At 43.6% G+C, this 26,516-nt stretch overlaps 1 protein-coding gene across 1 annotated transcript in view; it reads right to left on the reverse strand.

The window, feature by feature from the left end:
* Positions 1 to 5,184: 5,184 nt before the first annotated feature.
* Positions 5,185 to 26,516, reverse strand: part of LOC147116616 (polycystin-1-like protein 2) — a 90,787-nt gene continuing 69,455 nt past the window's right edge. Inside the window, exons 17-21 of the mRNA XM_085992055.1 lie at positions 25,481 to 25,557; positions 23,321 to 23,531; positions 21,423 to 21,524; positions 9,104 to 9,235; positions 5,185 to 6,355 (exon numbers count right to left, since the gene is read on the reverse strand). Coding sequence (XP_085848181.1) covers positions 6,263 to 6,355; positions 9,104 to 9,235; positions 21,423 to 21,524; positions 23,321 to 23,531; positions 25,481 to 25,557 — 615 coding nt within the window. The 3' untranslated portion in view covers positions 5,185 to 6,262. The remainder of the gene's footprint in view (positions 6,356 to 9,103; positions 9,236 to 21,422; positions 21,525 to 23,320; positions 23,532 to 25,480; positions 25,558 to 26,516) is intronic.

Raw genomic sequence — 26,516 nt, forward strand, 5'->3', positions numbered from 1 at the left:
AGGGAATAGGTTGCTCCTTTGCCCTCTAAGTCAGGGAATGATAAGGGGACACCTAAAGGTTGGTAAAACAAAAATTTAAATGGGAAAAACATTAAATATTGAGTTTTGTTTTTTAGTGGTGTAATTCAAGGCCTATAATACTTTTCCCATTTTTATCTGAGGTGCACAATGCCTCATCATTAATTAAAGCATTAGAATAGCTGTTTTGCTGCTTGAATCATCACTGACATGCACACTGTATAGAACCATAGAAGTTTACAGCACAGAAGGAAGCCATTTGGCCTATCATGTTTGTGCTGTCTCTTTGATGGAGCAATCCAAAACGAATCCATTACCCCATTCTCTCCCTAAAGCCCTGTAACATCCTCTGCATTTATTCAATTTTCCTTTGAAAGATGCAATGGTCTCTGCCGATGGGGATCGTCTATTTTATTTGTTCATGATTTTGTGCAGTAGTATATCTGACTCCTCTCTGGTAGCAGAGGTAGGAAATGTAATGAATCTTCAGCTTAAGCACAGACGTTACTGAACAAGCAGTTGTTACAGTGTAGTGCTACTGAACAGCAGTGTAAAGAACATTGTTAAAGCTGTGTAGAATGGGGCTGTGCTGCACCTTGCTGGTAGCTTAATCTGCTGTGTGTTATGTGAATACATGGATTTCATAAGAACATAAGAAATAGGAGTAGGCCAATCGGCCCCTCGAGCCTTCTCCGCCATTCAATAAGATCATGGCTGATCTGATCCTAACCGCCAATCTACTATCACAGAACCATCTCCTGAATCTAACAGAATTAGACACACGAAATAGGAGCAGGATCAGGCTACACGGCCCCTGGGCCCGCTCCGCTACCCACAGGGCCATGACCGATCCGAACCTAGACTCATGTCCAAATTCCTGCCCGCTCCCCATAACCCTTTATTCCCTTTACTTCTAGGAAACTGTCTATTTCTGTTTTAAATTTATGTAATGATGTAGCTTCTACAGCTTTTTGGGGCAGCATATTCCATGGACCTACCACCCTCTGAGTGAAGTAGTTCCTCCTCATCTCAGTTTTGAAAGAGCAGCCCCTTATTCTAAGACTCTGCCCCCTAGTTCTAGTTTCACCCATCATCGGGAACATCCTCCCCACATCCACCTGATCCAACCCCTTCACAATCTTATATGTTTCAATAAGATCGCCTCTCATTCTTCTGAACTCCAATGAGTAGAGTTCCAATCTACTCAACCTCTCCTCATATGTCCATCCCCTCATCCCCAGGATTAACCGAGTGAACCTTCTTTGTACTGACTCCAGAGCAAGTATGTCTTTTCTTAAGTATGGACACCAAAACTGTATGCAGTATTCCAGGTGCGGTCTCACCAATACCTTGTACAACTGAAGCAATACCTCCCTATTTTTATATTCTATCCCCCTAGCAATGAAAGCCAACATTCCATTGGCCTTCTTAATCACTTGCTGCACCTGCATACTAACCTTTTGAGTTTCGTGCACCAGGACCCCCAGATCCCTTTGTACTTCAGTACTTTCCAGTTTCTTGCCATTAAGATAATAACTTGCTCTACGATTTTTCCTGCCAAAGTGCATAACCTCACACTTTCCAGTATTGTATTCCATCTGCCAAATCTCTGCCCACTTACTTAGCCTGCCTATGTCCCCTTGCAGGTTTTTTATGTCCTCCTCACTCACTACTTTCCCTCCCATCTTAGTATCATCTGCAAACTTCGATATGTTACACTCGGTCCCCTCCTCCAAATCGTTAATATAGATTGTAAAGAGTTGGGGACCCAGCACTGACCCCTGTGGAACACCACTAGTTACTGATTGCCAGTCCGAGAATGAACCATTTATCCCAACTCTCTGCCTTCTGTTAGATAGCCAATCCTCTATCCATGCCAGAATATTACCCCCAATCCCGTGATTTTTTATCTTAAGCAATAATCTTTTGTGTGGCACCTTGTCAAATGCCTTTTGGAAGTCTAAATACACTACGTCCACTGGTTCCCCTTTATCCACCCTATATGTTACTTCCTCAAAGAACTCCAGCAAATTTGTCAAACATGACTTCCCCTTCATAAAACCATGCTGACTTTGTCCTATTAAATTATGATTATCCAAATGTCCTGTTACTGTCTCCTTAATAACGGACTCCAATATTTTACCTACCACAGATGTTAGGCTAACCGGTCTATAGTTTCCAGCCTTCTATCTACTGCCCTTTTTAAATAAGGGTGTTACATTAGCAGTTTTCCAGTCTGCCGGGACCTTTGCTGAGTCCAGGGAGTTTTGGAAAATTATTACCAATGCATCCACAATCCCTACCGCAACTTCCCTCAAGACCCTAGGATGTAAGCCATCAGGTCCAGGTGATTTATCCGCCTTGAGTCCCATTATTTTACCGAGTACCACTTCCTTAGTGATTTTGATCGTGTTTAGCTCCTCCCCCCCATAGCCCCCTGTTTGTCCAGTGTTGGGATATTCTTAGTGTCTTCTACTGTAAAGACTGATACAAAATATTCATTCAGTGTTTTTGCCATCTCCATATTTCCCACCATTAATTTCCCGGTCTCATCCTCTAAGGGACCAACATTTACTTTAGCCACCCTTTTTCTTTTTATATAACTATAAAAACTCTTACTATCTGTTTTTATATTTTTTGCTAATTTACTTTCATAATCTATCTTCCCTTTCTTAATCAATCTTTTTGTTATTTTTTGCTGTCTTTTAAAGTTTTCCCAATCCTCTATCCTCCCACTAGATTTGGCTACCTTATATGCCCTTGTTTTTAGTGGAATACTATCCTTAATTTCTTTACTTAGCCACAGATGGCTGTCTTTTCTTTTATACCCTTTTCTTCTCAGTGGAATATATTTTTTTTGGAAGTTGTAAAATAACTCCTTAAATGTACACCACTGATCATGTATCATCTAACCCTTTAATCTATTTTCCCAATCCACTCTACTCAATTCCACTCTCATACCTTCATAGTCTCCTTTATTCAAGCTTAGCACGCTTGTTTGAGATCCAACCTTCTCACCCTCTAATTGAATATGGAATTCAACCATGTTATGGTCACTCATTCCAAGGGGATCATTTACTAGGACATTTTTAATTAATCCTGTCTCGTTACACAGGACCAGATCTAAGGTTGCTTGCCCCCTGGTCGGTTCAGTTACATACTGCTCAAGAAACCCATCCCTAATACACTCAATGAACTCATCCTCAAGGCAGCCCTGCCCAATTTGATTTGTCCAATTAATATGATAGTTAAAATCCCCCATAATTATAGATGCTCCCTTATTACAAGCCTCAACTATTTCCTGATTGATACTCCATCCAACAGAGTTGCAACTGTTCGGAGGCCTATAGACTACGCCCACTAGTGTTTTTTTCCCCTTATTATTCCTTACCTCCACCCAAACTGTTTCATTATCCTGATCTTTTGACCCAATATGATTTCTCTGTATTACAGTGATTCCTTCCTTTATTAACATAGCCACCCCACCTCCCCTTCCTTCCTGCCTGTCCTTCCTGATCGTTAAATAACCTGGTATGTTTAATTCCCAGGCATTGTCACCCTGCAGCCATGTTACTGTAATGGCCACAAGATCATACCCATATGTAGTTATTTGTGCCATTAAATCGTCTATTTTGTTACGAATGCTACGTGCATTCAGATAGAGAACTTTCAAATATGTTTTGTGACACTTAGTTCCTGCTCTTGCCCTTTTTATTACTTTACCTTTTACTCCATACCTTCTGCCCCTTCCTGACACGCTCTGGTTTTTAATTTCCCCACTGCTACCTAAGTCTATGACCTTCTCTGTTGTCATTTTTATTATTTGCTCTCTAGGAACCTCCCCCCCACTAGTTAGTTTAAAGCCCTCTCTACAGCCCTAGTTATATGATCCGCTAGGACTCTAGTCCCAGCACTGGCCAAGTGAAGCCCATCCCAACGGAACAGCTCCCTCCTGCCCCAGTACTGGTGCCAGTGTCCCAGGAAGCAAAACCCATTTCTCCCACACCAGTCTTTGAGCCACGCATTTAACTCTCTAATTTTATTTGTCCTAGCCAAATTCGCTCGTGGCTCACCCTTGAGGTTCTGTTTTTTAATTTGACCCCTAGCTGCTCATGCTCCTTTAACAGAACCGGCTTCCTAGTCCTATCTACGTCGTTTGTACCAACATGGACCACGACAACTGGATCCACCTCCTCCCACTGCAAGTTTCTTTCCAGCCCAGAGGAGATGTCCTTAACCCTGGCACCGGGTAGGCAACACAGCCTTCGGGACTCTCGCTCTCAGCTGCAGAGAACTCTATCTATCCCCCTAATAATACTATCCCCTACCACTACAACATTTCTATTTACTCCCCCCTCTTGAATGGCCCCCCGTTCCACGGTGCTGTGGCCAGGTTGCTCATCCTCCCTGCAGTCCCTGCTCCTGTCCCCACAGGGAGTAAGAACCTCGAACCTGTTGGTCAAGAGCAAGGGCTGCGGCTCCTCCAGCTCTACCTCCTGGATCCCCGTACCTGCCTCACTCGTAGTCACACCGTCCTGTCCCTGACCATGGGCTACATCTGAATTACTTAACTTCATAGGTGTGACCACCTCCTGATACACAGAGTCCAGGTACTTCTCCCCCTCCCTGATGTGTCGCAGTGTCTGAAGCTCAGACTCCAGCTCATCAACACGGATTTCATAAATATTTTTTACACTATTGCGTAGTGCTTATAAATTATATCAGCCCAAAGCCCTGACATACACCTTGGCTGTATGAGCACACAAAGATACAGGAGCTGAAGACAATTAGAAAATCCTTCATCCAGATCTCATTTAGCATCTCGTTTTAATTCCATCTGCCAACTTTTCTTTTCAGTAGAATTGACATCAGGGGGAATGTTATCCCCGGTTTGGATTCCCAGTATTTTGAAACCCCAAATCCTGAAGAAAATCCAATTCCAATTCACTCCATTGGCTGACCTGAAATCTTTGATGGAAAACAGAGATAAGCACGTTATTTAAATCGTGCATTTTTATTTATCCTCAAGATAGCTGTACAGATACTGTAGCAGCAACCCAAGAATTAACCCAAGTTAAAATTTATGTTTACAGTGCAGGGTAGATTACACAGGCTGCCTTCGTTTCCATGTAAAAAGCAAACTGTACAATAGCATAAAGATGATTGTCAATTGTGTATTTATTTAAGATTAAATTGTGCACGTGTATACATTACACTAAGTACAGTGCATGTCACAAAAGAAGTACAGCATTCACAAAAAAAACGAATGAGCAGAACAAAAATACCAAACGCAAAACATGCCATGTCTTGCTGCACTCACATCTTTCTTTACTTGCTCTGGTCCACATTTCTTGGACTTGTAAGTTTCTTAATTTTTGGGTGGGTGGCGGGGGGGGGGGGGGCAGGGGTGGAAACTGCTTGACAACGACTGTGAAGGCTTGTTAAGGGTCTTTGCTATGTAACATATGCAGTTTTACATAGGCGGACAGATTCACCAGAACGATACCATGGCTTAAAAAAAGGTTAAATTATGAGGACAGCTTGCATAAACGTAGCTTATATTCCCTTGAGTTTAAAAGATTGAGGGGAGATCTAATCGAGGTCTTTAAAATGATTCAATAGGGTAGATAGAGAGAAACTATTTCCTCTGCTGGGGGAATCCAGAACAAAGGGGCATAATCTTCAAATTAGAGCCTGGCCATTTAGGAATGAAATCAGGAAGCACTTTTCACACAAAGGGCAGTGGAAATCTCTCCTCCCTTCCCCCCCCAAAGAAAAGATGCTGATTCAACTGAAATGATCAAGTCTGACATCAATAGATCTTTGTGAGGTAAAAGCATCAAGGGATATGGAGCAAAAGCGCGTACTGTAAATGGAGTTGAGGTACAGATTAGCCATGGTCTAATAGAGTGGCAGAAACAGGAGTAGGCCATTCAGCCTTTTGAGCCTATTCTATGTTCCTAAATGTCAAAGCAGAGGTTTCTAACAATTTATCAACTTAACATGAATTCTTAAAATGACTAATTACATAAATGTTGAAACACAATAAAAGACTAATGAAGAAATTAGTCTAAAAAATCCATTCCATTATTGTTTCTATAAAATATTCTGCGGCCTTTCTTAACTTTCTGATTTCATTGTATGTTCCCGTTGCAGTATCTTACAGACAATCACCAATTTCTCCAGTTTTCTCCATCCCCGATTCCTACAGATGCTCACTCTTTTCTCTTGAGGAATGTTTCCATTACAGCGGCTCTTCCTTCTTCTTCCTTTGAACTCCAATGATGCCGCGCAGTTTCATCAGCAACAGGTCAACTATTTCTTCATCCTCCAAAGGCTGAAAAAGGAACAAATTAACCAGATAATGGAATAGTTCAATAATTCCATTCTTATGACACTGCTAATCTACCTTTAGATTTCTCAGTTATGGTTATGGAATTAAGGAATATAATTGCTGCACATTACATTTCTCATCTTTCACTGGCATGTGATACACGTGACCTGCCCTCTACCTGTGCCTAATTATAATTTCCCGTTATCTTTACCCTAAATATATTAATAGAATTCACTGATATGTAACACGCCTTGTGCTGCAAGCATCACTCACAGAAAGATTCACATTGAAAGAGAATTAGCAATCTCCATTTCTCACAGTAAATCGCGAGCAGACTAAACTTGAGAAAATAAATCCAGGCACATATGTGCAGGGTCAGGGGGAACACAAGAACATACAAATTAGGAGCAGAAGTAGGCCATAAAGCCTCTTCAGCCTGCTTCACCATTCAATAAGATCATGGCTGATCTTCAACCTCAACTCCACTTTCCTGCCCAATCCTCCTTTCACTTGATTCCCTTAGTGTCCAAAAACCTATCGATCTCAGTCTTGAATATACTCAACGACTGAGCATCCACAGCCCTCTGGGGTAGAGAATTCCAAAGATTCACCACCCTCGGAGTAAAGAAATTCCTCCTCATCTCAGTCCTAAATGGCTGACCCCTTATCTTGAGACTATGACCCCCTAGTTCTAGACCCTGTCAAACTCTCTAAGAATTTTATACATTTCAATGAGATCATCACTCATTCTTTTAAACTCCAGAGAATATAGGCCCATTCTACTCGATCTCTCCTCATAGGACAACCTCTCATCCCAGGAATCGGTCAGTCACCACTCGGGGTGGCTGCTGCCAAAGGAGGCTGGAAATTACAACTCAAGGTGCCAGGAGTAAGGCAGTGGTGGTGCTGCAAATGCCCCATCATGCAATTTTGCACGTTTTCTCCCCCCACAGACACAACGAAAAATCCTTCATACAAACAAGACCAAAGACGATGATTCCGCTTGTGCATTAAAGCTCTGATTTCGCAACAGCAGCAAAGTCAGGGTTGAGCTGATCCAGGGCACGGGTGTGCTTGTGCCAGCAGTATCTTACTGACTTTTGCAAGGCTGGGCCCTCCCTCCTTTGAATAGGCTCAAAGCACATGAAAAAGATGCCCAGGGCGGTTGCTTGCAGCACAATTAGCTGTGGGAGGAGATAAAATCTAGCTGGAGAGAAAATCTAGCAAGGCAGCAGCTCATCATTAAAGGATGATTATGGTGGTGACAGGAAAGCTGTGTAATTGTGCAAAACAGAACAGAAATATTGGCAAAACTGTGCCTTGGACGTTGAAGCATTGAATGCTGCAGAGGGTAGTCCTTCGCTCCCGAGAGCCATCCACCCAGTATTTCTTCTTTCAAAAATGAAGGCACCGTGGAGTGCCACAGAATGAAGCCATGCTGGACACATCATATTGGTACTGATATGCATAATGATGCTTCTGTGGTCAGATACCATCTAAACATTAATTGAGTGGAAACCCTTCCTGTTCATGTGGTCCATGGAATTGATATAAGGTGACCTGATTCCCATGTGGATGTGAAAAGTTACAGCAGGAGATTGGGACAACACTCCACAGATTTCCAGGCCCCTACACTGGAGAACCCGGCCACCCAGTAATAGCTCTGTGTCCTGGCCAGGTGATGCCTCCTTTCCACAGGAAAAGTGGTGCAGGTGTTGCCCTTTGCAAACATAGTTTGTTGCAGCGTGCACGACAGCCTGGGTGATCTTGCATCATCTGCAATGGCTTGGAAGGATCGTGTAGCATAAACCTTAATGCTGTGGTAGCCTTCACTGTGACAGGAAGAGCTGTCCCTGTTCTAGAAGTTGTCTCAAAGCCATCATGCCATAAATGGCACAGTTTTGTAACCGCCTCTCTTGTGAAGAGACATGTCCATGTATATGTGGCAGGTGTATAACCGTGGGTTCTGTGGTACTGTTGGATGTGGACAAGGCAGCTCAGGTGTTGTTGCATCTGCAATTCTCCTTAGTAACTTGTTTTCCTCATTAAATCAAGCAGTGCTGTGGGAACCCTCAAAGGAATTCTCATTCTCACCATTTTGTATGGTGATATTTAAAGGACAGCAACTACTAAAATTGCATTTATATAGCACCTTTCACAACCACCAGATGTCTCAAAGCATTTTACAGCCAATGAAGTACTTTTGAAGTGAAGTCACTGTTGTAATGTGGGAAGTATTTGCAGAAACAAATCCAAAAATTGCAAAAATAGCACACTACTCAGCAGAAATAACTAACGTGTGGAGCAAAACACAGTGAAATCTGATTTCACATGCTGTAAAAATCAAAACTTTGAATTATATCTATGATGACATGGCCTGTTGGAGCAGGCTAGAGAAAAAGATTACTTATGTACTCATTTTTATGGGCAAATCCAGCATCAGTGGCAAAGTCCTCTGAAAAAAATGTGAAATGCAACAAGGGATTAATTTTTATAATTTTCATGCCTATAATGAGGCTCCCAAGAGAAAGGTGCAGTTTAATGTAGGAATGCAAATCATGTGATTTTTATCAACTTTGTGCATGAATCAATGCCTTAGCACAAGAGGGGGAAATAAATCCTCTGTGTAAATCTGCAAGTGTGTGTGTGTGTGTGTGGGGGGGGGGTTGAGTATTTGATCATTTCAGACTTTAAATCTACAACATCTGTCAGCAAAAGCAATAAAGAGTCCAAGGTCTTTTTGATACAAACCATTGGGTGGTGCCGCTCCTCACTGAAGGATACAAGTAAGGCAGAAACAAAAGCGTTTATGAGGATAAATGTCATGGAGATAACGCAGGTACTGATAATGAATGCACCCATGATCGGATTAGTTTTCAGCACCTGAACAAGATAAAGAGAAAAATAATTGGTGCAATGCATAATTTAAAAATAAACATTAAATCTGGCATTAAGTCCTCAAAGACTGAACGCTTAGGCCCATATTTTCTTTACTGGTAATTACTATTACCAAGTATCATTATTACAATTATTTTTATAAATGTACTATAAAATCTATTGTATTCATCTCGCATTTGGGGAGGGGGAGGGGGATGAATTTCCTCAGGGCTTCTCTCGATCTGTAACCGTAACTTTGGCAAAAGTTTGGTGAATACCTTGTTTACGAAGTTACGGTGGCAGACTGGGAGAAACCATGAGGAAATTCCTGGAGATGATGTTTACACCAGACTGGAAAATCTGCAACACACAAGTCGCAGGCCCAGGTTTGCAGGATTTAAACCTTGTGACCTGTACACTGGACTTAGTACTGACTTTAAAAATAAAATGAAATGTCACTTGTGGTGTTTGCAGCACCATAATGCCACCTCCTCCCCTCCCTCCAAAAGTGTTTGTTTCTCGCTGCAGCAGATCATCATTCCTCAAAACCCTGCTGTTAGTCCTGGGAACCAAATCTCATTCGTGTCACTCGGAGTTAGTGACAATGTTGGGCACAACATTTCACCTTTAGTGCTATTGCCATTTCAATTCTACCACGAGAATACACAAAATACTATAGATGCATTTTGGGGGAAGCGGATTGGGCACATGAGGGAGAAGGGAATAGAAGGTTATGCTGATAGAGTTAGATGAGAAAAGACGGGAGGAGGCTCAAGTGGAACATAAACGCCGGCATGGACTGGTTGGGCCGAATGGTCTGTTTCTGTCCTGTATATTCTATGTAATTCTATGGAAAAGCATTACTATAGCTGTTCAGAGTGAATGTGGGTTGAAGAAAAGGGTAGTGAATTAACATTGTTCCATAACCTATGGCCCTGAGAATCCTGGTTTGTAGCGGCGCGAGTTAGGAACACAGTGGCAGTGCAACTGATTTGGAGGTTTGTGATTTTCAACAGGACCCATTTCCATCACTGTTCCACCTATTTTTCATTCCCCTAGTGTCTAGATGGGAGGTGATATTTGCTATGCCTGTCAATTCACCGTCATACACTCGCAAATGTGCTGGATGGTTTAAGGAGACAGAGTTCTTGGTATTTACGCTCCCAGTGGAGTGTCGTGATGGCTTCTGGAAGACAAGGCATATCCCTTGCTTCCATTATTCATGATCCTTTTCGACTGCCAAACTCATTGGCAGAACATTGCTATACCAAGACCTATGCATCCACCAGAGTGGTCATTGAGGTTTTAAGGCAAGGTTTTGCTGCCTTGTTAGATCAGGAGGAGCACTGCTATAAGCTCCAGAGTGAACCTCATGGATTGTAGTTGCTTGCTTAACCCTTCACAACTTCACCATTGAGTAATGACTGGACATGGAATGGCAAGAGGAAGTAGGCCCAGAGCTAAGGAACCGAGAACTCAGCATCAGGAGGATCAGTATTCAGAGAACTCTTCTGTGTCAGCCGCTAAGGACATTCGATGGGAGATCAGTAATGATAGTTTCTCCTTGGAATAAGGTGGTGCCCTTAGTGGCATTCCATCATCATATCTCTTCAGCCTTCCAAGTCAACTCTAATCATTGCATACATAGATATTTGTCTTTCTGGCTTCCATTAACAAAATGACATATCACCCAAACCAGACTTTACATGACTCCATTCTCTCATCAAGTAACAAAGCCAAATCAAAGTCCAACTTAATTCTTAATTTACAAAAAGTGTACCAAACTACTTCCCATTGCTGTGCTCCCCATGAGTGCCTAGAAGTGCTTTTTTAATACCCAGACTGGTTCTGCATCTAGTTTCCACCTGAGGGCTAGGGTCATGAGGTGTGGCTGGATGCTGCTCTTGAGATGGAGGTGGTCCTCATCTCATCACAGCTGAGTCCTGAGATGGACCTGCTGTGGGCTGCACTACTTGTGTGGCTGTCTCCCATGTGCTCTTTGAGTGTGCCTCTGAGGGGCTAGGCCAGAGGCTGGACATGTGCTGCTATCCTGAGAAACAACAGACTCACGTTAGTCAGGCATGCCACTGGTACCGGGCCCAGGTTCTGGATGGCCATTGATCAACCGAACAGCAGATCTCACGGCTCCCACCAGATCCTACAGTATTTTGATTCTTGTAACAGTTTTTCATATTTCAAGGGCAAAAAGCATTTAACTTGGATTAAAGTGTCTCAAAAGTGCTGTACAATTAAGAGGAGAATATGATGGAAAATCGTCATATTCCAGATGGGAGCTGCTACATATGAAAAAAAAAACATAAGAAATAGGAGCAGCAGTAGGCCATTCGGCCCCTCAAGCCAGCTCCACCATTCAATAAGATCATGGCTGAACTTCTACACCAACTCCGCTTTCCCGCCCTATCCCCATATCCCTTGATTTTGTTAGTGCCCAAAAATCTATCGATCTCAGTCTTGAATATACTCAACAACTGAGCATTCACAGCCCTCTGGGGTAGAGAATTCCAAAGATTCACCACCCTCTGAGTGAAGAAATGTCTCCTCATCTCAGTCCTAAATGACCGACCCCTTATCCTTAGACTATGCCCCCTAGTCCTAGACTCTTCAGCCAGGGGAAACAGCCTCTCAACTTCTACCCGGTCAAGCCCTGTAAGAATTTTATACGTTTCAATGAGATCACCTCTCATTTTTCTAAACTCCAGAGAATATAGGCCCATTCTACTCATTCTCTCCTCATAGGACAACCCTCTCCTCCCAGGAATCAATCTCTGTTGCACCCACTCTAAAAAAGGTATATCCTTCCTTAGGTAAGGAGACCAAAACTGTACCCAGTACTCCAGGTGTGGTCTCACCAAAGCCCTATACAATTGCAGCAAGACTTCCTTACTCTTATACACCAACCCCCTTGCAATAAAGGTTAGCATTCCATTTACTTTCCTAATTGCTTGCTGTAGCTTCATGTTAATTTTCTGTGATTCGTGTACAAGGACCCCCAAATCCCTCTGAATACCAACATTTACTAGTCACTCATCTTTTAAAAAATATTCTGCTTTTCCATTTATCCTACCAAAGTGGATAATTTCACACTTCCCTAAATTATACTCCATCTGCCACTTTTTGTCCAATCACTTAACCGGTCTATTTCCCTTTGCAGCCGCTTTGTGTCCTCCCCACAGCTTACTTTCTCACCTAGCTTTGTATTGTCAGCAAACTTGGATATATTACACTCGTCCCCTCATCTAAGTCATTGATATAGATCATAAATAGCTGAGGCCCAAACACTGATCCTTGCAGCACTCCACTAGTTATACCCTGCCATCCCGAAAATGACCCATTTATTCCTACTGTCTGTTTCTGTCCGTTAATTAGTCCTCAATCCATGCTAATATATTACCCCAATCCCATGAGACCTAATCACGTGTAACAGCCTCTTGCGTGGCACAAGAGTTCGGCACTACTAAAGGTGAGCGGGAGCCCAGGAGAGCGCGAGAGTTCGGCACTACTAGAGGTGAGCGGGAGCCCAGGAGAGAGTGAGAGTTCGGTGGTACTAAAGGTGAGCGGGAGCCCGGGAGAGCGCGAGAGTTCGGTGGTACTAAAGGTGAGCGGGAGCCCGGGAGAGCGCGAGGGTATGGTGGTACTAAAGGTGAGCGGGAGCCCAGGAGAGCGCGAGAGTTCGGTGGTAATAAAGGTGAGCGGGAGCCCGGGAGAGCGTGAGAGTTTGGTGGTACTAAAGGTGAGCGGGAGCCAGGGAGAGCGCGAGAGTTTGGTGGTACTAAAGGTGAGCGGGAGCCCAGGAGAGCGTGAGAGCTGGTGGTACTAAAGGTGAGCGGGAGCCCGGGAGAGCGCGAGAGTTCGGCACCACTAAAGGTGAGCGGGAGCCCAGGAGAGCGTGAGAGTTTGGTGGTACTAAAGGTGAGCGGGAGCCCGGGAGAGCGCGAGAGTTCGGTGGTACTAAAGGTGAACGGGAGCCCAGGAGAGCGTGAGAGTTTGGTGGTACTAAAGGTGAGCGGGAGCCCGGGAGAGCGCGAGAGTTCGGTGGTACTAAAGGTGAGCGGGAGCCCAGGAGAGCGTGAGAGTTTGGTGGTACTAAAGGTGAGCGGGAGCCCGGGAGAGCGCGAGAGTTCGGCGCTACTAAAGGTGAGCGGGAGCCCAGGAGAGCGTGAGAGTTTGGTGGTACTAAAGGTGAGCGGGAGCCCGGGAGAGTGCGAGAGTTCGGTGGTACTAAATGTGAGCGGGAGCCCAGGAGAGCGCAAGAGTTTTGTGGTACTAAAGGTGAGCGGGAGCCCAGGAGAGCGCGAGAGTTCGGTGGTACTAAAGGTGAGCGGGAGCCCGGGAGAGCGCGAGAGTTTGGTGGTACTAAAGGTGAGCGGGAGCCCGGGAGAGCGCGAGAGTTCGGTGGTACTAAAGGTGAGCGGGAGCCCAGGAGAGCGCGAGAGTTTGGTGGTACTAAAGGTGAGCGGGAGCCCAGGAGAGCGCGAGAGTTCGGTGGTACTAAAGGTGAGCGGGAGCCCGGGAGAGCGCGAGAGTTCGGTGGTACTAAAGGTGAGCGGGAGCCCGGGAGAGCGCGAGAGTTCGGTGGTACTAAAGGTGAGCGGGAGCCCAGGAGAGCGCGAGAGTTCGGTGGTACTAAAGGTGAGCGGGAGCCCAGGAGAGCGCGAGAGTTCGGAGCTACTAAAGGTGAGCGGGAGCCCAGGAGAGAGCGAGAGTTCGGAGTTACTAAAGGTGAGCGGGAGCCCAGGAGAGCGTGAGAGTTCGGAGCTACTAAACGGGAGCGGGAGCCCAGGAGAGAGCGCGAGAATTCGGAGCTACTAAAGGTGAGCGAGAGCCCAGGTGAGCGTGAGAGTTTGGTGGTACTAAAGGTGAACAGGAGCCCAGGAGAGAGCGAGAGTTTGGAGTTACTAAAGGTGAGCGAGAGCCCAGGAGAGCGCGAGAGTTCGGAGCTACTAAAGGTGAGCAGGAGCCCAGGAGAGCGCGAGAGTTCGGAGTTACTAAAGGTGAGCGGGAGCCCAGGAGAGCGTGAGAGTTCGGAGCTACTAAACGGGAGCGGGAGCCCAGGAGAGAGCGCGAGAGTTCGGAGGTACTAAAACAGCGGGAGCCCAGGAGAGCGCGAGAGTTCGGCGCTACTATAGGTGAGCGGGAGTCCAGGAGAGCGCGAGAGTTCGGAGGTACTAAAACAGCGGGAGCCCGGGAGAGCGCGAGAGTTCGGAGGTACTAAAACAGCGGGAGCCCGGGAGAGCGCGAGAGTTCGGAGGTACTAAAACAGCGGGAGCCCGGGAGAGCGCGAGAATTCGGAGGTACTAAAACAGCGGCAGCCCAGGAGAGGGCGAGAGTTCGGAGGTACTAAAACAGCGGGAGCCCGGGAGAGTTCGGAGTTACTAAAACAGCAGGATCCCGGGAGAGCGCGAGAGTTCAGAGTTACTAAAACAGCGGGAGCCCGGGAGAGCGCGAGAGTTCGGAGTTACTAAAACAGCGGGAGCCCGGGAGAGCGGGCACAACAGACTGGTGTGTGTAAAGAAGTAAAAAGTAATCGAAGTGTGACGTCACCAGAAAGCAGCTAAGTGATTGGTTGGTGAGTATTTCTATATTTCTCGCTTGTTTTCCAAACTTGGGAGTCTAAATTTCAGTGCCTTGGTGTAGATTAAAAGATATACTTGTTCCAAATTATAAAACTAATTAATTAATTAATTGAGATGGGAGACCAGGCAATGTGGTGTTGTTGTTGCATGTGGGAGCTGGTGGACACCATTGAGGTCCAGGGCGACCACATCTGCAGCAAATGTTGGCTGCTCGAGGAACTTCGGCTCAGAGTTGATGAGCTGGAGTCCGAGCTTCGGACACTGCGACACATTAGGGAGGGGAAGCATTACCTGGACACTAAGTTCCAGGAGGCAGTCACACCCACGAGAGTAATTACTTCCAATTTGGCCCATGGTCAGGGACAGGAGGGTGTGACTACAAGTGAGACAGGTATTGGGATCCAGGAGGTACTGATGGAGGAGCTTCAGCCCTTGAGATTCTTGCTCCGTGTGTGGACGAGGGCAGGGACTGCAGGGAGGATGAGCAATCTGACCACAGCACCGTGGTACAGGGAGCCATTCAAGTGGGGGGAGTAAAAAGAAATGTTGTAGTGACAGGGGACAGTATAGTTAGGGGGATAAACACTGTTCTCTGCAGCCGAGAGCGTGAGTCCCGAAGGCTGTGTTGCCTGCCCGGTGCCAGGGTTAAGGACATCTCCTCTGGGCTAAAGAGGAACTTGGAGTGGGAGGGGGAAGATCCAGTTGTCATGGTCCACGTAGGCACCAATGACATAGGTAGGACAAAGAAAGGTTCTGCTGAGAGAGTATGAGCAGCTAGGGGCTAAATTAAAAAGCAGAACCACAAAGGTAATAATCTCTGGATTACTACCTGAGCCACGAGCGAATTTGCATAGGGTAAATAAGATCAGAGAAATGAATGAGTGGCTCAAAGACTGGTGCGGGAGAAATGGGTTTTGATTTGTGGGGCAGTGGCACCAGTACTGGGATAAGAGGGAGCTGTTCCGTTTTGATGGGCTTCACTTGAACCATGCTGGGGCTAGAGTCCTGGCGAATCGAATAACTAGGGCTGTAGAGAGGGCTTTAAACTAAATAGTGGGGGGGGGATCCAAGTGAGCGGGAATTTAAAAAGTCAAATGAGAAAACAATATAGCAGAATAGAGATGGGGGAAATAATAACCAGAGTGTGACAGGAAAGGACGGAATGTTTAAAAATAAGAGTGCAACAGAAAATGGGGCCAAAACAAGGAGAAATGGTAAAAAGACAAAGTTAAAAGCTCTATATCTGAATGCACACAGCATTCGTAACAAGATAGATGAGTTGATGGCACAAATAGATACAAATGGGTATGATCTGATCGCCATTACAGAGACGTGGTTGCAAGGTGATCAGGGCTGAGAACCGAATATTCCAGGGTATCTGACAATTCGGAAGGACAGACAGAAAGGAAAGGGAGGTGGGGTGGCTTTGTTGGTAAAGGATGGGATCAGTGCAGTGGTGAGAAGTGATATTGGCTCAGAAGATCAAGATGTAGAATCGGTTTGGGTGGAGATAAAAAAATAATAAAGGGAAAAAGTCTCTGGTGGGTGTAGTCTACAGGCCCCCGAACAGTAGCAATACTGTTGGACAGAGTATAAATCAACAAATAATGGAGGCCTGTAAAAAGGTACGGTAATAATCATAGGTGATTTTAATCTCCATATTGATTGGACAAATCAAATTGGCCATGGTAGTCTTGAGGAGGAGTTCATAGAGTGCATCCGGGATGGTTTCCTAGAACAGTATGTAATGGAACCAACCAAGGAGCAGGCTATCATGGATCTGGTACTGTGCAATGAGACAGAATTAATAAATGATTTCATAGTAAAGGATCCTCTAGGAAAGAGTGATCATAGCATGGTTGAATTTCAAATTCAGTTGGAGGGTGAGAAAGATGTATCCCAAACCAGTGTCCTGATCTTAAACAAAGGCAATTACAATGGCATGAGGGCAGAACCGGCTAAAGTGGACTGGAAACATAAATTAAAGGGTAAGACAGTTGAAATGCAGTGGTGGACATTTAAGGAGATATTTCATAACTCTCAACAAAATTATATTCCAGTGAGAAAGAAAGATTTTAAGAGAAGGGAGCACCATCCATGGCTAACTAAGGAAGTAAAGGATGGTATCAAATTGAAAACGAAGGCATACAATGCTGCCAAGATTGGTGGGAGACCAGAGGATTGGGAAATTTTTTTAAACCTACAAAGGATGACTAAAAAGATAATAAAGAGAGTATATGAATTATGAGAGTAATCTGGCAAGAAACATTAAAACAGATAGTAAGAGCTTCTACAGGTATATAAAAAGGAAGAGCGTAGCTAAAGTAAACGTTGGTCCCTTAGAGGATGAGACTAGGGAATTAATAATGGAGAACGGGGTAATGGCAGAGACTCTGAACAAATATTTTGTATCTGTCTTCATGGTAGAAGACACTAACAACATCCCAATAATGGATAATCAAGGGGCCATAGGGAGGGGGGAACTAAAGACTATCACTAAGGAAATAGTACTTGGTAAAATAATGGGACTAAAAGACGACAAGTCCCCTGGACCAGATGGCCTGCATTCCAGGACCTTAGAAAAGTGGCTGCAGAAATAGTGGATGCATTGGTTGCAATATACCAAAATTCCCTGGATTCTGGAGAGGTCCCAGCGCATTGGAAAACCGCAAATGTAACACCCCTATTTAAGAATGGAGGGAGACAGAAAGCAGGAAACTATCGACCAGTTAGCCTAACATCTGTCATTGGGAAAATGCTGGAGTCCTTCATTAAGGAAGCAGTAGCAGGGCACTTGGAAAATCATAATGCAGTCAGGCAGAGTCAGCATGGTTTTATGAAAGGGAAATCACGCTTAACAAATTTGTTGGAGTTCTTTGAGGATGTAACGAGCAGGGTGGATAAGGGTGAGCCAGTGGATGTGGTGTATTTGGATTTCCAGAAGGCATTCGATAAGTTGCCACATAAAAGGTTACTGCATAAGATAAGAGCTCATGGAATTGGGGGCAATATATTAGCATGGATAGAGAATTGGCTAACTAACAGAAAGCAGTGAGTCGGGATAAATGGGTCATTTTCCGGTTGGCAAACGGTAACTAGTGGGGTGCCACAGGGATCGGTGCTGGGGCCTCAACTATTTACAATCTACATTAATAACTTGGATGAAGGGACCGAGTGTAATGTAGCCAAGTTTGCGGATGATACAAAGATGGGTGGGAAAGCAAGTTGTGCAGAGGACTCAAAGAATCTGCAAAGGGATATAGACAGGCTAAGTGAGTGGGCAAACATTTGGCAGATGGAGTATAATGTGGGAAAGTGCGAGGTTATACACTTTGGCAGGAAAAATTCAAAAGCAAATTATTATTTAAATGGAGAGAGATTACAAAATGCTACAGTTCAGAGGGACCTGGGGGTCCTTGTGCATGAAACACAAAAAGTTAGCATTTAGGTACAGCAAGTAATCAGAAAGGCAAATGGAATGTTGGCCTTCATTTAAAGGGGGTTGGAGTGTAAAAACAGGGAAGTCTTGCTACAACTGTACAGGTTATTGGTGAGACCGCACCTTGAGTAATGCATACAGTTTTGGTCTCCTTATTTAAGGAAGGATATACTTGCATTGGAAGCAGTTCAGAGACGATTCACTAGGTTAATTCCAGAGATGAGGGGGTTGACTTATGAGGAAAGGTTGAGCAGGTTGGCCCTATACTCATTGGAATTTAGAAGAATGAGAGGTGATCTTATTGAAACATATAAGATACTGAGGGGGCTCGACAGAGTAGATGCAGAGAGGATGTTTCCCCTCGTGGGGAAATCTAGAACTCGAGGACACAGTTTCAGAATAAAGGGTCGCCCTTTTAGAACTGAGATGAGGAGGAATTTCTTCTCTCAGAGGGTCGTAAATCTGTGGAATTCTCTGCCCCAGAGAGCTGTGGAGGCTAGGTCATTAAATACATTTAAGGTGGAGATAGACAGATTTTTGCAAGATAAGGGAGTGAAGGGTTATGGGGAGCGGGCGGGGAAGTGGCTTTGAGCCCTAGATCAGCCATGATCTTATTAAATGGTGGAGCAGGCTCGAGGGGCCAAGTGGTCTAATCCTGCTCCTATTTCTTATGTTCTTATCGAATGCCTTCTGAAAATCCAAATATACTATACCCACTGGTTCCCCCTTATCTACCCTGCTAGTTACACCCTCACAATACTCTTGTATTGGAAGGCAGATTATTATCTGAATGGCAATAGATTGGGAGAAGGGAAAGTGCAACGAGACCTGGGTGTCCTTGTGCACCAGTCGCTGAAAGTAAGCATGCAGGTGCAGCAGGAGGTTAAGAAGGCAAATGGCATGTTGGCCTTCGTAACGAGAGGGTTTGAGTACAGGAACAAGGATGTCTTGCTGCAGTTATACAGGGCCTTGGTGAGACCACATCTTGAGTATTGTGTGCAGTTTTGGTCGCCTTATCTGAGGAAGGATGTTCTTGCCATGGAAGGAGTTCAACGAAGATTCACCAGGCTGATACCTGGGATGGCAGGAATGACGTATGAGGAGAGTTTGGGTCGATTGGGCTTGTACTCGCTGGAGTTTAGAAGAATGAGAGGGGATCTCATTGAAACTTATAAAATTCTGACAGGACTGGACAGACTAGATGCAGGAAGGATGTTCCCGATGGTCGGGGAGTCCAGAACCAGGGGTCACAGTCTAAGGATAAGGGGTAGGCCATTTAGGACAGAAATTAGGAGGAATTTCTTCACCTAGAGAGTGGTGAACCTGTGGAATTCTCTACCACAGAAGGCAGTAGAGACCAATTCATTAAATATATTCAAGAAGGAGTTGGATATGTTTCTTAAGGCTAAAGGGATCAAGGGGTATGGGGAGAAAGCAGGGACCGGGTACTGAATTTGGATGATCAGCCATGATTGCATTGAATGGCGGAGCAGGCTCGAGGGGCCGAATGGCCTACTCCTGCTCCTATCTTCTATGTTTCTATGTATTTGTCAAACACGATTTCCCTTTCATAAAACTGTGTTGACTCTGCCTAATCATTGTGTGATTTTCCAAGTGTCCTTTTACCACATCCTTAATAATAGATTCTAATATTTTCTCAATATTGATGTCAGGCTAACTGGCTATTGTGTTCTGTTCTGTTTTCTCTCTCCCTCCTTTCTTGAACAGCGGGGTTACATTTGCCACCTTCTAATCCACGGGGACCGTTCTAGGGTTCATTCAACAGTCGGGGAAATAGTCATGCGTTGCACAAGCTTTCTGCTTTAAAGCAATCAGGGAAAACCCGCAAGGTTATAGAGTTGGGTTAACTATTTTCTGCAATATTATCAGAAAAGCAGCTTGAGTTTGGATACTTATGTGTGTGAAACATAGAGGATTTTGCAAGGTTTTTATTTTCTTTATGGTCCAGGACTTAAGGGAATCTGACTTTAAATTATATGAAAATGCACCAGATGATTTCATATGATTTTTACTTTAGTATTTTGGATTAAAAACTGCCCAACTTAATCTTCAATATTATTCATTTTTGCTGGGGCCCTAGGGCTAGGTCTTGCAGTTGCACAGTTTAAATCATAGATGGCACAGTGATACTGTGGCAGTGTGTATTGTAAGGAACATGTACATAAAACACGATAGCAAAATACTGCGGATGTTGGAAATCCGAAATAACAACAGAAAATGCTGGAAAAACTCAGCAGGTCAGGCAACATCCGTGGACAGAAATTTGAGTTGACGTTTCGGGTCGAACCCTTCTTCATAAAACAGATGGTTAACTCCTTGGATCAATCAGTGTGAACTGGTTCTATGCTGTACACTTCACATGCCCTTCAGGAAACCAAATCTACCACCCATATTTAATCAGACCAACATATAACTCCAGTCCCACACTCTGTGATTGGCTCTTAATACCCTCTGAAGTGGCCTGCAAGGCACTCAGTTGCAAAAACAAGCCTAACACAATCATGGGAACACCATCACCACAAGGACTGCAGTGGTTCAATAAGACACATCACCACCTTTTCAGCACAACTACGAATGGGCAATAAATGACCCCTTGCCATATCCCATAAACAAAATTTAAAAAAGCTCTGGGACCAATCAATATTGATTTCTTGGACTAACTTGTCTCCTGTTGGCAGATATGCTCACCACACTTATTGAGAACGGATAATGACGAATTTACCAATTTAATGCTGCCCTTTTCTCCATCCCTTGCCAGACCTCTTTCACTCCCCAGTGTTTATTGTTTTAGAAAATTGGTAAACATTTATAGGAAGCCTGTAAATATAACAATTACCATTATGAATGTAAATGAGAAACATAATTAATGCAAACGTTTGGCATATGGCAGCGGAAGGATTAGAGCAGTGGATAAACGTCTGAAGAGATGGAACTTTTCACCAATGTATACATTGTGTTATACCAAAATTATTGCTGCATAAACATTTACTAACAGTAATTGAGTCCCATTTCAGACATGCACAATTGGTTAGAGTGATTAGCAAATTGCCCAGGGTATTTTTGTAACTTCTACTATCTTTATATAAATACTCTAATCACAAACTAAACTAAACAGTTAGTGATGTTGCAACTGTCCCACCTCATCATAGTTGAAGACTCCAAGTTGTAGACGGATGATTGTTACAGCTGCACTGCTGAAAGTTCTGTAGGAGGATAAGTTCAAACCCAGCACCAGGTTACACTGTGGGAGAGAGAAGAGCCATTAATTAGATAGGATGCAAGTCACATCGCATATGGGCTGTATGTGACAGTGGGTAGGGCAATTGAATTGTGAATTCAAGTATATGTCCATGTGACTTTCTGATATACGGAACAATGATAAAATATTCCAATCTGAATAGAATAATAGGAGTTCCCCAGAATGTTAGTACTCTCACTTTTCTACTGTTAGGATTAAAGGCTAGGGTCCTGCAGTGGGGATCGAACCCTGACTCAAAGGCAGGAATGCTACCACTTAGCCCAAGGCTCACTCCTCATCACTAGTCGCCATTCTATAATAAACAGCCTTTCCTTTCATCAAGTAAGAACTCTACATCACGCATGCTCCATATCTGCCTGGCACAGACCTGCCAGTGAAAGAATGAAAAAAACAGGATAACTGTTATTTAATATGTAAAGGATTTGGTTACACTGATTGGAGCCAGTTCACTCTGAACTTGCAAGGGTTTTACAGTTTAAATACCAATTCTCGCTGATGTCCAGAAACATAGGAACAACTTTAAATCTCAGGGAATATGAGTGAGTAGTTCTGTACAGGTTTTCATTTATATTTTTCCAAATTTTGAAATATTAAGCCTCCCTTTTGATCCTCCTGTGTGTTGTAGCAATATCTGGCTGGTGGCCTCCTATCTGCTTGGCACCAATGATTTAATCGTAATGTGCCCTTCTCTCTATGGCGAAGCATTTCCTATTTACTTGACACTGCTTTCCACAGCTTGGCTGAGATTGTGCAGGGAATCATGCATGCAAACCCAATCCTGTTTAGCAACAAAGCCAAGTCATCTAACTGTCTTACAATACGGTCGGCCAAATCATCAATGGATTGTCCAGAATTCACCCCTCCCCCCACCTTCCCTTCCCCAAATAATTTGATCTTTCAAACAAGGATGTGAAGGTCTTCGAGAGGGTGTGGACAAGATTTACAAGAATGGCTTTCTGGATGAGGGACTTCAGTTACGTGGATAGACTGGAGAAGCTGGGGTTGTTCTCCTTAGAACAGAGAAGGTTGAAAGGAGATTTGATAGAGGTGTTCAAAATCATGAGGGGTCTAGACAGAGTAGATAGAGAGAAACTGTTCCCATTGGCGGAAAGGTTGAGAACCAGAGGACACAGACTTAAGGTGATTGGCAGAAGAACCAAAGACAACATGAGGAAAAACATTTTTACGCAGTGAGTGGTTAGGATCTGGGATGCACTTCCCGAGAGGGTGGTGGAGGCAGATTCAATCGTGGCTTTCAAAAGGGAGTTGGATAAGTACCTGAAGGAAAAAAATTTGCAGGGCTTCGGGGGACGGGCAGGGGAGTGGAACTAGCTGAAGTGTTCTTGCAGAGAGCCGGCACGGGCTCGACGGGCCGAATGGCCTCCTTCTGTGCTGGAACCATTCTATGATTCTATTCAAATTTTTGGCTGATTTCTCAACCAGATAGCATCATCTGAATGTATTTTAATAGAGCACTTTCAAATGTTACTACTAATAATTCTACACAGTACCTTGGGAATAAGTGCCATGCTTGCTTCCTAGTCCAAACCAAACTGTTCATACTTTGAAAATATTCCAGTTTGGATCAATTTAAATTCCGAGGGTCACATTTGCCCATTCCATAAAAGTGCAACATAAGCCTGTTACTGCAGAATAAAAGTATTAAACTGTTTGGAAGTCTGAATCCAAACAATGGCTACAGAAATCCAAAAATATTCTGCATCCAGAGTATGGATTTAGATTTGTCCATTAGTACTATGGAGAGATAAGTTGCTTACTATAGAGGAGTATGACACAAGCAACACCAACATGATGGCCAGAAGTCCCAGAAGACTACTCCAGGCTCTCTGCAGGGAAGAAGTAATCAAATGCATCTTGGGATTCAAACGCAGCAGATTCCAGAATTTAACGGTAGCTAGTGACACCAGGAACGCAATCACATAACCCAGACCTGAATCTATAATTGCAGTCTCGTAGAAATTTACAAACCTGGAAGTAACCACAAACATAATTAATTTAGATTTACCATGGTTTCGAAAAATATGTTTTACTATTAAATGTATCAATAGATATTGTCATACTGATGGCTTTGGTCTTTAAAGGTTCAAGTTGGTATAATTATTGTAGTTATTGCAAAATGGGCTGAGAGTCACCACTGTGTCATGCCAGCTCAGAATGGCTCTGGTTGAGATATGGGAACAGGTTATCTTCTGTCTTTTGGGTGTAAAAGATCCTATGACATTATTCAAAGAAGAGCAGGGAATTCTCCCAGTAGCCTGGCCAACACTACACCCTCAACCGACCCAACCACAAACAGATTTGTGAGATATATCCACAAATTGGCTGCCAGATTTACCCACATAACAATAGTGATTACACTTCAAAATTCCCGTTGGATATAAAGCATTTTCGGGTGTCCTGAGGATGTGATAAAACACCATATAAATGCAATTTTTTCTTTTCCTCTCTTTCTCTCCTCTCTGCTTTCTTCTTTCGTATGGTAGTAGCAAAGCAAATCAAATGTCAATGGGCCGCATTTTCTGATCGGAGGCTTCCCGCGTGTGGAGGCCTCCGATCTGGAAAAAATCTATGCACTTACCTGAGGGCTCCCGAGCTGTGTATAGTTCCGATCCTGGGCCTCTCCAACTCCAAGTGAGCAGGGCCCATGTATCCCAGAGGCGCATGTGGGCCATGGGGAGCCAATCAAAGAAGGGAATCTCCCTTCATACACTTGACAGATAGACCTGTCAAATATATGAATGGAGATCACCCCAAAAACACTTCAAAACATTAAATAAATTTTTAAAAAGCATCACAATTTTAAAATTAGTTGAAATTACAATAAATTAAATATTTTAAATAAAAATGTAATTTTTTGAAAAAAATTATTAAAGTTTTTACAGGGCTAAAAATAAACTTACCTTTTTTTAAAAAGTATTTTTAAATGATAAATGAGTGAAATTAAAAAAAAAAATTTTTCAACTCTTATCCTGGTACGCCTGCTTTTACCAGGCGTAAAAATTGTAAGTGTTTTCAGCGGGTGGAGTGTCTTCAGAAAGCAGAACTCTTCACCCGCAGGGGCCCTTCTCCAGGACAGGCGTCTGACCTATCAAGAGCATTCTTGACAGATCGGAAATGCTGGTTTTCAGCGCATGCGCTGTGCATGCCTGAAACTGGCATTTCTGATGTCCCTACGGGTGTGTACACAGCGCGTACACACCGTAGGGATCGGAATATCCGGCCCAATATCTAAGTCAGATATCCAGGCCAAAGCTTCTGGTATAACAGTGTGGCTATCTTGTAGGCTGCCTGCGAATTTCCTCTGAGGGCAGTGCTCAATGATGTGCTCCAGGGTCTGATTAGGAGCTCCACAGTCACATGATGGGGATGCTTTAATCTTCCACCTATGGAGAAGGTGGCAGCATCTACCATGACTGGTTCTGAGGCGGTTGATGGTTGTCCACTGTTTGAGGAAGGTTTGATCCTTCAGGTTGTACTATGGGGTCCTCTAGAAGGAATCCATTCCGTATGTCACAGTTCTTTCAAGCATTTTGCCATCAGTCATCAAGGCTGAGGGGAGATCGCTGAAGGGCTTCGGCAACGGTCCAAAATGGCCCTCTAGATTTGAGACGGGTTGGTGGTAGGTTGTTCACATTGGCCTGGATCAGCATGTCCTCTCTGCTAATAATTGATGTTTGGCACAGGGAAACCAAGAAAACGCCAGAAATAATAGATGGAAATAAGGAAAGAAAGAACTCGTATTTATATAGTAACTTTCATATTCTTCAGATGTCCTACAGTGCATCACATTTGAAATGTAGTCACTGTTAAAAAAGATGAGAGGTTCTTACTCTCTCAAAATGTATTGGGTTAAATAAATATCAGTAAATATAACTAATACAGTAGAGGCTTGTGTAAAAGTAAAAGAATTATTTCACATCATTGTGCTTGTAAATTTAGCAGAGACCATGTTCAAACCTTGCACAACTTCTTTGTGAAGCAAGTAACAAAAACCCTGCACGTAAATCAAATTATATTTATCTAGAGTTTACTTTCCAATGTTACCCTTGGGCTCTATAATTGATGCATCATATTAAATTGCTGTCATAACTCTTGATATTAATTGTAGCGTAATGCAAAATACAGGGCATTAATTAAAAGACGAAGACAAGTCTATTAGATGGTTGGCATTTAGATAACTCTGGAAAAATGTGAGGCACATAAACTAGAGGCTTTGGCTGATTAATGGTGTAGCTACAGTAAAAAAAGGTATGAGAGTTTCTTAGATTGCTTATGTGAAATGGAGCTTAAGGTAAAGAAAGCAAAAAAGTTGCAGTGACAAGGAGCTGATAACATAGAAGTTAATGGAAAATGGAATGTCCTAATCAGAAGTGCTGGTATATTAATTCAGCTGTACTGGGCCTCTCTCATTATCTTAGCAAGATTTTTTACTAGTTTAACAAAATATAAAGGAGCGGTTTCTTCGGTTTTTGGTAACAGACTTAAAAATAAGAGATTTAAAACTGGAGCATTTTGGAGCCAATTTTTAAGATAAACAGTGTACTTACTGTCCCACTAGTAGCAGTGGGTAAACAGCCATTATCTGCAACCCATTCTCCAGGTGGGGTTCAAAGAATGTTTATTTATTCAGGGTGAGTCAACGGTAATTACTTTCTGCTGCCTGCTATACACATTTAAGTTGTGGAATGACATTAAAGCCTTGAAGTGGGTTAAAACATTGCTTAAAATAGTATTTTAAAATAATTACTAGTCTTCTCCCCAGAGGAGCATGACTGCAGCTGCTACTTCCTTCTTCAAAAGAAATATACCTCGGCTTTCTGCTCTCGGCCAGGTGTTTATATTCACTCCGACCTCTGTTAGAGCGGAGGTGTAAAATGCTTCATCTCTGTCAAAAGTAAATTAAAATGCTTAAGACAATGGGTCATATCACACACCAGAAAATAATTCTGGCAC

This window comes from Somniosus microcephalus, chromosome 6 (assembly GCF_052327205.1).
Source record: "Somniosus microcephalus isolate GS21.2 chromosome 6, FLI_Smic_1.0, whole genome shotgun sequence".
Lineage (NCBI taxonomy): Eukaryota > Metazoa > Chordata > Chondrichthyes > Squaliformes > Somniosidae > Somniosus > Somniosus microcephalus.